At 33.3% G+C, this 14529-nt stretch overlaps 1 protein-coding gene across 1 annotated transcript in view; it reads left to right on the top strand.

Annotated features, from left to right (window-relative positions):
• The first annotated feature begins 649 nt into the window (after positions 1-649).
• The window catches only part of LOC111413813 (roundabout homolog 2-like), a 160935-nt gene continuing 147055 nt past the window's right edge, over positions 650-14529 (top strand). The window contains exon 1 of the mRNA XM_023044922.2: positions 650-1237. Within this exon, the coding sequence (XP_022900690.1) occupies positions 1135-1237 (103 nt within the window). The 5' untranslated portion in view covers positions 650-1134. The remainder of the gene's footprint in view (positions 1238-14529) is intronic.

Below are 14529 nucleotides of genomic sequence, written 5' to 3' on the forward strand. Positions count from 1 at the left end.
TGGAATCGCCACAATCTGTTTCCCACAATAAATAAATAAAACAGATTTCAAAATAACTTGGGTCAAAAAAAAAATGCTTTCCTTCGCATAGAAATAACAATGTATTATCTTAGGCCGAGTCAGCACCGATAAAATCGGACAGGAAATTAAAGGTTTTGCTTATTTTCTTTGGGAATTGTTTACACACTGATAAAAATATCACATTTCATAGGTATTCTAATTTATTACTTTTTTTATCAATTTGATGTTTTTCTAATATTCATTAAATACTCGATTTAAATAAAATAGCTTTGAAAATCCTTATATAAAATCTAGTTATAAAATGTAAATAAACTTCTAAGAAATCGTTATAAGACCTCGTAAAATCGCAAAGTGTGGAACACATAAAAGACACCGCACGCGTTCAAGAATCACATCTGCGTTTCCAATTCCTGGAGTTTCTGGAAAAGCAATCGTTTTTCCATCATATAACCAACGATATTCAGTATTACTCGTTTCCTCCTCCTCCTCCATCTCCTACCACTTCTATCGGCTGTTAATCTGCGAATATAATCTTTCAGTATAAATAAACAAATCCGGAATCGGGTTGTTGATGTTTTTTCTTCTTTCCTTCTTTGCTAGGTTAGCGAACGCTGCCCGCTAGCACTCGAAGATACGAGTGAGCCGTGCGCGGACCCAACAGATGGCTTGATTCTTGCGCTTGTGCCTGGATAATCAGAAACTCCAGTCGTTCTCCGACCGCTGTAGGGGTAGGATTCGCTCCTGCGCGTTCCGAACTTGCGCAAACTCGTACGTCGATCGTCGGTTTCGTTCACAAACTCTAACAATTAAGCGTGAAAACAATTAAAATAATTCGGAACATGTGAGTTTATGGTTCGAGTGAGATTTTATGAACACGAGGATGTCCTCGCCGACATTAAAAACGTTTCAAATCATAAAAACAATTCGTACCTGATATTTTAAATAGTGTTTAAATTAAACTTTAAAACAAATTTGAATTGAAATTAAAAAAAAATCGTTTGTATTAGATGATAGTTAAAAACAGTTTTTTGGAAAATTAAGTGTGTTGAAGTGGATTTTTCGACGATTCTTGTTGTGTAGATGCAAAAATTGTGTTTGTGATATGCTTAAAAGATGGTTAATTATCTAAATATGGCTTTCAATGTAGTTTTGAGTGATCGTTCGATGTGCTGCTGTGTCTTCTTCGTGCTGTTAGTTTCTGTATCGATAACAAATGGTAAGTTATGAATTCTATTATAAATTATTAAATTAATAATTTATTTAAAATCGGATCGATTTAATCAATGCTAAATATTATGAGTCTTCCAAATAATTTAAAAATCGATTATCATTGTCACTAAAACGGATCTTAAATAAGCCTCGATTGTTATATATTGTTATTAGTCATGAACCGAAAAAAAGATACCTGGAAAAAGGACTTTGAAGGTTTCTATTGTTAAAGATTTTTTTAAAAACAATTTAAATAAAAGGCGTTGGTAAAGTTCGGTACAATTCTCATATATCAACGAAAAAGCCATGAATACCATTGAATCCTATTAAGATAGTAGCCTTTTTCTCGGTATTTCATTGACCTCGAGTTCGTTGTTGAACAAAACTCGTCCTCCGGCGATTGATTTTTCGATGAGCGGAACGCAAAAAGCGCCTTAGCGAATTCTATGGATTTGTAAGGCGCGACAAAGGCGTCTGTTCGCCACGGACTGAGAATTATTCATGAAGCACCTGGACGAGGACCCGGAGACACGATCTTCGCCGTATTTATCCGCCGGTTTTCTACGTTATCGCTCCAAATAGGAAACGAGAAAACGATACTTTGTCGGCACTGTTGGTGCCCAGGGCTTTGTACTACTCTCTCTCTTTTCCTGTACCTGACAACAAAGACCTCTCTTGTATCTGGTCCAGCTGTGGAGGTTCGTGAATTTACTTTCTGGACACTAAAAGAAACGCCCTCTAAACCTTTCTATAACCGGAAATATTTTACATTACCCCATTCTCACAAAACACAAGACCATTACGGTAAAATCTAAACTTATGGGAAATCTATCAATTTACTCTTCTCATAATCAGTATTATTATTACTAACCCATTCTGACATGTGTGTAGCAAAGCGAGCGTGTCTCGCGGTTTGCACGAGATATGATAATGAAACAAACCGGGGTTTATTACTTTACAGATAACCACTCTGTATCATTATCTTTCACTGTACACTCTACATCCTGCGGGTACAAGTTACGATGAAGTCGCATTTTAACAGGTGGTATCGAAACATGATAATGGCGAACACGACTTCATATAGATAAGAAGTGCAACATTTATACCGTACCAACAAAGAGCATTCGCGCGTATCACTTCACAAATAATGATAACACGAATATTAATTGCCGTAGATTTTATTAAGTGATATTACAAACAAACTATATAAATTCTCGTTAACTTTGTCGCATTTATCTTCAATGTTAGATTTTATTGCACTATTCTTAATTAAATCTGTAATTAACTTTATCATTTCGTCCATTTTACGAGCACATAAATTGTGTCGTTAACAAACAAAGATCTGCAAATTTAAAATTAAATGTTTTGATCTTGCAAATTGACCTCTTAATTTTTGGTTATTCTTCGCGTTAACCCTGAAAGTAAGTAGCTTTTGATTAGTTTTATGTCTTTTAAAATCTGTTATATATTTTTGATGGAAAGTTTGATAGGATAGTAAAGAACATCATGGTTTAACAACCACTACTCTAAACTAATACTTTACTGAGTTATTACAGTTAATTCACTGTTAGTTGCTTGTGTTGTCTTCCATTTCCAGCGGATACTCCCGAGGTAATGATTTCCTTATCGAAAATGTATGGCTGTTTTCCGTCGGAATTGTTTTTCTTGAATGAGGATGTGGTATTGCCAGATCATTCCGATACTTTTTATTAAGTTTCTATTTAGTATATCAAATCACTCAACAGTTTTGAATACTAGCAACTCTACAGTTATGAAAACACCACTTTATAATTATTATTACCGTTTTGCATAAATGTAAGCCCAATATAAGCTCAGTATAATTTATTCGATGTTTTCTTATTCTGCTTTTAAACTAAACAATTTTTACTGAATACAATTTTTCTTGATAAACATCAATTTAATGGTATTATTGGCTTGTTGCACCTATCCAGAACTACAACTTTGCATCCCATCATTAATTAAGGATATTTTTGTTAGTTTTAATCACAAAATATTGTATCAATTATGTAATGTCCATTTAGTTATCACTTAAATCTTGTATTCCGTTACATATCAGAAACCAAACGATCGTAATGAACAGCTACATATTTTTTATGTACAAATGTTTTGGGTAACAAATTTTAATTTACATTGTACGGTATCATATGTCTCCTCATCATTATTTAATCGTGGAGATTAACGAATAGAAATAAATAAAGTTGATTATATTCTGTATCTGTGCATGTTCTGTGTCCATAAGAAAATAATCAAGGTGGGAATAAAAATTATATGACAAGGAAGTTATTAATCAGAAAAATTGTACCATTATGACTCTTTTATAGTATAGGAACTTAAAACTCTTTTAAAATGAGTCCAAGCACAACTTCTTTCTCTTTATAAATATCCGAGTTGCTCTTAATATAAATAACTTGACGTATTTGAGATTTTTAACGGAATTTCACCACTTTAAATTCCGTTATCTCCGCGATCGAAAAGAATTCAGGGACATAAATGGTACTCTATTTCAACAACGCAGTTATAATAGAGTACGATTATGTAATTACGATTGCAATCGTAGTTTTTAACCAAATAGATTATTTATTTTCATCAACGATATAAATTAAAATAAAATTAGAAATGTACTTTATTAACAAAATTATTCTCAAAAAGGGCATAACAGTAATTACTTTTCCTGTGATTAGCATCTTAACTTGTCCTCTGCATTTGGAATAATAACACTGAATGTGACAATATATTTGGCAACAAAAGTTGATGAACATGAAAATCATTTTAAAAGAAGTAAAATCTTCTCAATTTCAGAAATGTTTTTTTTTGGGAAATTCATAATCAATTAACGGTATATAGGATTTCTTCCGAGAACATGACTGATGAATATAGTTCATTTTTTTTGTAGAAACAGTCTTAACATGTTTAAATAATTTTCTTTTAAATAAGTGTCTATAATATCCAGCTCACATCACTTGGCAGCACTTATCCGGCACGATCAGATTTTGCTATCTAAAACATTCCATATGTGTAACACATAATATGTGTCATATTTCTGAATATTTGCAGAGTAGGTTTTAGAAGTTGATCCATAAGTCTGATTTCTCTTCCGCTATTACTGCTTTATATGATTGTTAAAGTAGTTTTTCCCGAAGAGGGATATAACCAGGTCATAACAATTCAATAGCCTTGTTCGCTTGTTGGTATATCTAAAGCACTTTATTGCAATGCGTCCAATTTCCAGTTTTTTGTCTTTGTATGATTGCAATAAAATAACGTTTTCTAAATTAGTATAAGCATTATTATACTTGATACACGTCGCATAATATCATTTTGACTAATTGGTCTACTACCATTCTTTCCTAATTCTATTTCTCTCTGTCCTTATCCGAATTTTTATTTCTTCCTTCCATTTAGTTGTATGTTATGCACTTCACATCTTGCTTTCAGTTAATTAACCAACAATTAGATTAAACTCTAAATCCACGATTTTGATTCTGGATTGAAAGAGTAAAAATCGAGTAGTGTAATGACATTAATGATTCAGATTTCCTCATTCTAGTCAAATTAGTTATGACTTGTGTCGTTGCTACTGAAGTTTTTAGATTCAATGCCTTCATCGTCTATACCTTCAGTTCTTCTGCCATACTTCAAAATCGCACTCAGGAGGAAAACGTGGATCACGCACTTTTTTTCACTATAATCCTTCGTTTTAATAAAGATTTGCAATAAGAATACCCGCGAACGTCTTGTGCCACTTTTTTTACATCTAAGAATCTTTTCAGTTTTGTCGTTGATTATCATCGCCCTTGCACTTTCACAGTGATTGATGTTACAGTTATATTTATGTGTCTCATATCTTATGATCATTTGTATTGAACAATGCTTGCATTTACTATCGTTAGATTGTATTCTTAGCAAAGTTTCGCATGAATAACAGTACTGAAAATGTAACAGTAAAAATATTATTAACAATTATTAACTTAATTACCTTAATAACTAAGGCTACTTTAATATTTTTTGCACAACTGTTTTATAATTAGTTTAATAACCAATGATTTTCAATTGGTGAAGGAAGTTGTCACATTGTGAGTTTTAGTTTGGCAAGATCTAACAATAGAACATAAAATAATACAATTACGATCAATTATTTCATGATTTTAGTAAATTCGTAGTTCATGTTTCAGGTTTCCTTGTCATACTAGCCAGTTTAGATTTGACTTGTGTTGTTATCTAATTAAAGTAAACCCTTTTATTTGGTGCTGATGTTATGTATTGTCAATGAAATTTACCTTTGATTAACTTTGTGCGTAGAGATCATTTCAAACGATGTTTCTAATTTTTTCGCTCTCACCATATTCTACTTCTTAGTTACCTCCATACATCCATCCACTTTGAAAAACTACTTCTTTTCTCAATTAGACCAAAGTGCCTACAGCATATACAAAACTTCATATGAAAAAAATCGAAGCAATAAACCATTGCTATGCGTACAATCATATTCTTATTTTAGCCACTGCGGTATGACATGAGAATTGCAATGTTCTTTTGCAGTGATCTGCTGGGTCGAAAGCTTTAGTAAACAAGCAGAACTCTTATTTTCTTCTCTTTATACGATTACTTCATCCCACATACACTTGAAACATCCTCTGACAATGTTTATAGTGAAGATGCCTCATTTAGGGAATATTTTTTTAAAAATCTTTTACAGAAGGTTATCATCAGCAAATTTAGGATGTTTATTTTTAGACATCTTATATTAATGATGTATAATTAAGTAAGTCGAGACTTAAGCATCCATTTTAGGAGTTTTATTGACTCTTTTCTGGTGAGGAAATGAACATATGTATTCCTTTATCATATATATACCATTATCTATATATATATATATTTATATCTGATATGGAATTGTATAACCAAAGTTTGTCGATTGTTCCCTTTTGTATTTTTATGTTAAGTATAAACTTTCCATGTTTTCGTATTTGTACATTTAGATTGAAGTTGTCCTTTAGGTAGCTGTTTTGAGCTTCACTACATGAAGTGCGGAACTCGGAGTGTCTCAGAAAATCATAGCTTGGTGTGAGTTGCACTGGGAATGACACATGTATGATGCATAAATAATTACAATTTCTGTTATATATCGCAAAATAGTATATTCTTTTTAAAAATATTATTTAATGGAAGAATAAAAAGACAGAATGCTGTTTACGATTTATTAAATTAAAGTTCTTCCATGACGAATTTGAAAATATTGGCAATTTTCAATAAAAGTTTCCATATTACAAAACAAAAAAAATGTAATGATCTAAATAATTACTTTTTGTTTTATTATAAAAAGGTTAATACTCTTTGTTGGAATGGTCGAATGAACAATGGACGTTATCTGGACCACCACCGTTTTGCTACTGTTAAAAGCACGCGGGCGGTTCCCTTTAAGCGTTGCCGTCCAATACGGCCATATCTTTGATCTGTCGCGCTATTTTACATATAACTCGCGGTCTCCATAATTAATTAGCCCGCTCGGACCATTCGCCGAGATAGCAGGATTGTACGACCATTGTTCCGTTCCTTGGCCGAGCACATTGTCCTTCCTAAGTCCCCCGACGGGGTCTGGGCTACCGGCCACTGGACGACCAAGAAACAGAAAAAAAAGAACCGGAGTACGAATACTGTAACGAGAACTCGGTCTGCCGAGCCTCGTTGGTTTTAAATAAGGGTCGCTTTTCGTCTTTCTCTCTTCCTCCGGTCTCGCTAAGTGTAGGGTTTCGGGCTTAATTGCGGCCGTACGTTTTCGCAGAACGAGATACAATAAGCAGGAATTTGTTTCAGCGCCAAAACCGTATTCAATTAGGTGCGAGGCGGCGTATTTATTGTGGCAAGTGCACTAGCACCGGGGGTAGCGCGTTCGTTTTGCCACTGAGAGAACGAACGTTCGACTTTCTACTTCGGTTGCCAAAAGAATCGTTTTGTTTCTAATGGACATGCTTTACAATGACTAAGCGGTATCTAAAACTGGACGCTCGTAAATTTTAGGACCACTTCCTTGTTCGTATTTTCGATCGGCTATATCGATTGCAAAAAGAACTTTTCCTACCGTTCTAACGCCAAAGACTTGTCACGTTTTAATACTCTTTGCCAACAACAACAAAAGTTTATCTGTTTTGTATTGTTCTCAATTGGGTTATGTAATCTTCAGTTTTCGAAATTGTAAACATAACATTGTTTTAAACCAAGAGAAAATATTTGTAGCCTCCATGTAGTTACTCCATAATATTTTGAGTTATTTTCATAATATGATCATAACTTGTCTGAAAAAATGAATTTGGAAGGTATTACGAGCAATATCGTTATACCGTAACGACGGACCCTCCCCATAAAGAACGTTACCGGCGATCTATTTATTAAACAGCCGGGGCGCCCGAACAAATGGTAATATATTTGCCGACGCCTCATTGTTCGTTAACTTTGTCCCGCTTGGAGATATTTATTTACTCATTCCAACCAACGCATTACTATTATATCTTCCTTGACGGCGGCCGCAGCGGAGGTTTCACCGCGAAAGACTAAAGAGGGGTTCTTTGGAGGATGGAGCGAGACGAAAAGCACGAAAACTGGTTGTCTCCATTGTCCTCCCACTAGATCCTTATCGGCAATATCTCGCGGCGTATCGCCTGTTTTTCGTGAAGATACCAGACCAGTGAAACAATAATTCCTACCTACTTAACGATAATATAGATGAGAACGGTGATATTGAAAGAGATTTCATCGATTTCGTTTTACTTTGTTTTTGTTTAAAATATTTTTATTGTGAATTTATGACCCGTATGATGTTTATTGTTAATTTACAGCGTGGGGTGTCATAAAAACATGAAATGTCACCAAATGGTATTTATTTAATTACTGGATGCCATTTATCCATTAAATAGCAGAAAATTTTAAACGGCATTTATCTCATAAATTTCAACAACTTAATACGTAACTATAATTATGTATTCTATTCTACAAACATTATCTCTGAAGATAATTGTGGATACAATTATTACATTCTTGCATAAAAACCATGTTCTTAATATTTCAAGGTAATCTTGTAAGCATAAAATTTTCTTAAACAATAACTCATTAGATATAAATTTATAAAATATGAAACATGTTAGAGTGACTTTACATTCTAATGATTAGTCATAAACACAAAGGAGATAGAGTGAACACAGCTGCAGACGGTGATCACGTAGCATTGACATTCGCTGTTATTGCAGCGTTTGAACTTGGTGGTGCAGAAGTCGCCTCCGCGAGCAATACCGACTGGATGAATTAAAATACAATACAAGCAAGAAATTATCCTGGCGAACAATGAGAAAAGCCACCGTCGCTTCGTCGTTGGCGGCGACAGGGCTCCTGCGAGCGCAGTTAAATTTGCAAGTTGAATATTCAAGACATCCGTTTAGGCTCCCTGCTGTGGTCGTAACTTTTACTGCTCGATTCTAACGGCAGGCAAAAGGGGGTGGTATTGCCTTCTGGCACTATTATCCCGACTTTATGTTATTGTAGCCTGGACCCCGAACTAATGGGCACCGGTCGCTGCACCGCGCGCGGTTTGTATCATTGTCTTCCCAAACAACTTTATTATAGCTTATGAAAAGTCGTAATAATACGCTGAACCGGTAAACCAAACTTGAGTTTTAAAAGAAAAAGGAAGGACGTATAATGGACAGGAAGATAACTCGACAGTTTCGTGTATTGTAAACAAGTTTACATTTAGTATTTTATTGACAACCAGGTTCGTAACTGGTTTCAGTCGTAAATTCCCATGTTTTACTGTACACAAGCACTTTAATTTATAAGCGCATATAATTACAAAGCATAAAGTTACGTCCGAGAGATTATTTCATCAAAGAGGGTTTATTTGTGATTTTATGACACAGATAAGAATAAAGTACATGTGTTTATTGTTAGAAAACAAGAAAATTCTTGTATTGTATTATGTAAATCCCTTAAGTTACAATGTTTAAGAAATTTTAATTACCTTTTAAGTTTTTTCATTCATTTTATTATCCTGTTAGGCATTTTATTTTCTTACTTATGTTAGTGATGTTTAGTAATGATTTGAAACGGAAATTTTATGAATGGCATTTTCAGAAATTAAACTATTAAAATAAGGTTCTCCCAGTAAAGTTCTTACTCAAAATGTATAAAAATATTGAGAATGATATGTTATTAAGTAGATTTTGAAACATCACGGGCACAAATAACACAAATTTTGTTTTGAGAAAAATCTAACAATTTAATATTTTAGGATCAAATGCTCTTCCTTCTCGCTCATATTTTGCAGTTCCGTTCTACTGAAGTGAGAGTCCGCTTGGCAAAAACCTCTCCTGTTGTGCATGTAACTTAGCTTGTTGGCTAATTTTGATTTCCATCTCGTTTATAACTGTTGCAAAAATTAGTTAATATTTACTATACAATAAAAATGTTCAAAAAGTAGCAATTTGTGCGAAACTTATTTAGGGTATTATATATCCTAATCATCGAATCATTATAATGATTCGTTACTATTTTGCACATAAGCACCATTCGAGTAGATTAGCACAGGATCTTCATATTGTTATTTGATAAAAATTGTTAGTTTTATCAATCAATTTGATTGATTATGAACTCTTATTTGCTTCTCACCGTGGCTCACGCACTTTCTTCCACTGCGAGTAATGCTTCATTTTCCATAGAATTGCATTAAGATTAATTTTGAAATTTTGTGCCATAAGCTTTTTTTAGATCTAAGAATTTCTTCTTTAGTTTTATCGTTCATTATTATCGCCCTTATCATTTGTTGTATTTATCATAGTTTGCATTGATCAGTATCGGTAGATTGTATTCAACAAAGTCCACAATAGTAATCCATAGACCAAGACTGCTTCAATACTTCGACTTTCAATAATAAATCCTAGACGAGTTATACACATTATTTTTTTGCGCAACTGTTTATATAATTTATTGTATAACGACTTATAATTTCCAACAATTCTTTCTGACAGCATTCCAACGTTAATTATTGCATAACACTTTCGTTAAAGTGCTGTAGATTTATTTCGAGAAAACGATATGAAAATATTCAGAGATAAAAATCATTTTAAAATAACAATACTTCCTAAAAACTTTTCTCAAAAATGTTTATAATAAAGTTGCATATATTTAACGATTATTTTAAAGTATGATCTTTTATCTTTAATTTGGTGCATAAGTCACATCTTAACTCCCATCAGTACAGCTTAGGCGATTTTATTAAGTTTTCGCTTTTAATCAATCTAACCTAATATTTTTTTTTTCTTAAAAATTTGTATAATAAAGTTGTGTGCATTAATAAAACATGGTCTTATAGCGTTAATTTAGTGTGTAAATCGCACCTTAACTCCTAAAATTAATGCTTTGACGATTTTTTAAAGAATTTGCTTTTCTCATAAGTAAAAAAGTCATTTTACAGTAACAATATCTTCTCAGGGCTTTTTCTCTCTCAAAAATGTTTATAATAAAGTTACGTATATATAAAGATTATTTTAAAGTATAATCGTTCCGCGTTAATTTGGTGTATAAGTCAGATCTTAACTCGCATAAGAAAAGCTTCAGCAAATTTTTTATGTTTTCACCTTACTGATAAGCACATCAATGTAACCTAACAATTCTTTTTCATCATTTTTCCTTAAAAGTTGTTATAATAAAGTTGTTTGTATTTATGCACTATAATAAAACTTGATCTTTTAGCTTTACTTCGGTGTATAAATAGCATCCTAACTTCTAACAATAAAACTTCTTTTTCATTAGTAAAAACATCAATTAAACTAACAATATTTCTTCACTATTCCTTCTCAAAAATTTTTATGATAAAGTTGCATATTTTTATGGTGTATCTTAAACTATGATCTTTGAGTACATCTTTCATCTACCCAAAAGTTTAGACTATTCATTCAACAAATAATTCCAAAATCTTCTTACACCATCTCCATATGGTTCCACTTTTAAATCTCCTTCAGTATTATTGTCCGAATTATCTCCCAATTTTGAAATTATTTCTTCCAAATTGTCCACAACGTCGTCAATTTCTGAATAATCACCACTACCTTCCAGTTCCGAATTAGATTTCAGCTCTTCATTAGTTATAGATTTGCTTACTCTGGTATGTATTAAAAGTAGTAATTTGTTCGTTATGGCATTGTACTTGTAAAAATTCTTAAAGGTGTTGTAGTTGGTAAGTTATGCATTGATCAGAATAAAATTTAAATGAGATCATATAGAGCCATATCAAAGATATACTACATCATCTAGCTTAAATTATATTTCAGATTTAAAATTGTAAAATTTGATGGTGATACTTAACGATCTTTATAAATTTAAAATTATTTTAAAAGACAGTCACGTATAATACACTTGTGCAATATATGTTGAAAACAAAACCGCGTTCGTGATTTAAAGTAAACAACCGATCTCTTTCGCAATTTACATCTTAACCACAATTCCACAATAACAACGACATTTAATACTCTCGTGGGTCGCAAAAAGACTGTCCAGAATTGCATGACATATCACGGTCCTCAGTGTACCATTACAATCACTTCTCGGGTGTCTACGGTTGGCCGGGTATGTGAGTGCGTATCTGATGGTTGCCGTCGTAATTCGAAACTGATCGTGTGCAACCCTCAGAAGTTCGATGTCGTGAAACAGCACCGACTTTTTTGTGTTTTATTTACCCGGAGTTCATCCGACAATTAATATCACATTATCGGCGCGAACACGATTCTTGAGTTAACTGCGTGTTTGCGTGTATCGGTGATCGTCACGTCCGGTGTATGGTGGCGCGTTATTGGTTTTATGCCGGAGGTAGTTTCGAATATACCAAAGAAACGAAAAAGTGTATAAGGGACTATAGGGAATCGATAAACCGCTTCGGATGTAAAGTGCCTGGGGTATACAATTTCCAAGACAAAAACGGCGAAAGCTGTTGCTTCTATAGTCGGGGCTTTTTGGTGTTCGTTTTACCCCGTCAATACACTTTGCTTTAATCTAACTTAATGCCGGAATACGCTCTTGGTCGTGGGAGTGAGTAATTCGAGGAAAATATCGAATTTCCGCCGTACGTTATACGAAGAGCGTGCATAAATTTTCTTGGTGCACTTTCGCACAGACGTCGTCTTCGTCGAAGATTAGACGTGTTCGCGTCTACAATTACACCGGGAACATAATCTTATTACTAGAACCTGTTACGTTGCTAGTGAATAATAAGCCAATTCAATTCATGTTGGTATGTAATACCTATTGACGTATTTGATGTTGTTACATTATATCCAATATGATTACTTATACTCGTGATTTTATTATTTCTTATTTCTAATGGGTTATAATTGAAACTGAAAATCGACAATGAGTGTCGGCTAAAAAAAAAACACTCGCTGTTGCATGTAATTTATCATCATATTTATCGGCAGCAATGCACGATAATGACGACTACCAGTCAAGTTGATACGTAAATCGATCAATCATTATTTCCTTTCACCAAACATACCTGAACACTAAATATTTATATTCACATTTTCTGTTTGTAAAAGGAAAGGATTTTTTACACAACGATGTTTTATTAAATTTCCTACATTAGACAAAATGGAAGTACTATGTCTGTGGTGTAGATTGTGAAGATCCCACGAGAAAATAAAAATAACGGTGTAGATTAAAGAATAATATGGGGTTAACAGCCATCAGATAACCCGACGTGAAATTTACACATGAAAATTGCCACATTTGCATATCCCTTGTCGCTCCAATAGAACGAGGGAGTTCTATTTTCTGCTAAAGTTGACGTCTTTAGATGCTTCTAAACCGATAAAAATTTGTTCGTGTAAGTATTTATATCTTTTTGTAAATTCAAATAAAAAATGTTTGAGACACACGGTTAAACCCGAATGTTTCTAATTCTAGTGTTAGATCCAATGCTAGGGTTAGTTCTAATTTTAGTTATTATTCAGCGTTAAATTTTTATATATTTTTCATTAAACCTAGAACTAACAGTACACTAGACTTAGAATTACAAACATACGGGTTTAGTCGTCTTAAGACGCGCATGGCTAAACCGGAATGTTTCTAGTTCTAGTATTCGTTCTAACGCTAGTGTTAGTTCTAGTTGTAGTTGTTATTCAGCGCTAGATTATTGTATATTTTTCATTGAACTAAAACTAGAACTAATACTAGACCTAGAACTAGAAACATTCGGGTTTAGCCGTACGTCTCTTAAGATGGCTAAACTTCAGAAGTGGTATGATGAAGAAGATAGTAATGCTAGTGACATTGATAATGTCCTGGAGGAGAATTACGATAATTCTGATCATGATAACGCCTCAGAACAATTAATGGACGACAGTGGTGATGAAAACGAAGGTATCGAACCGCTGATAAATCGTGTCAAACATTTTTATGGAAAAAATCAATTTAGATGAATCAAAACTGTCAACATAAACGGCGGAACACAAGCAGACCCTTTAGCAGTGTGGCAAATGTTATTTACTGACGAAACTATGCCTAATGTTATGCGTTGAACAAATACAAGACTTGCTAAAATAAAATCCGAGTGCACAAATCAAGATAAAACTGAGCTGAAAGATCTTGATCTTATCGAGTTAAAAGCTTTTATTGGATGCCTTTTATTACCTCGATCTTCAAATAAAATCATGTAAATCTGGACACATTATTTGCAACTGATATTGAGAGTAATATTTAATGATAATATTTATGAGGGTAATATTTAAGGCTGTAATGAGTCGTGAAAGATTTGGTATACTATTATCATCTTTATGGTTTGATAATCTCGAAGATCGTGATCGATGCAAGAAAGAAAATCATGCAGCCGCAGTTTTAGAAATATTTGAACAATTTATCCATAACTGTCAAGATTGTTATGTAATAGGGTCATATGCGTGTATTGACGAAATGCTTTTTCAAGGTCTAAATGCCTAACAAATCTGGCAAATACGGAGTTAAAATAATGTGCCTTACGGATGTCAGGACGAGCTACCTGTACAACTCATATATTGTGGCAGAAATACTGACGGTATTGGACTTTTACCTGAAAAGCAAAGGTTTTCGAACCTAACAGACAAAGAGAAGTGAGAAGTACTATGTATGGATTTAGGGAAAATTTGACCAAGATTTCTCATGTAAGTCACAAAACTAAAGGAACCATTTTAATTTCTTCAACGCACAATAGAATTTTCGATAATCCTGAGAATAACAAACCTGAGATAATAGAATTCTATAATA

Source organism: Onthophagus taurus, chromosome 1 (assembly GCF_036711975.1).
Source record: "Onthophagus taurus isolate NC chromosome 1, IU_Otau_3.0, whole genome shotgun sequence".
NCBI classification, from domain to species: domain Eukaryota; kingdom Metazoa; phylum Arthropoda; class Insecta; order Coleoptera; family Scarabaeidae; genus Onthophagus; species Onthophagus taurus.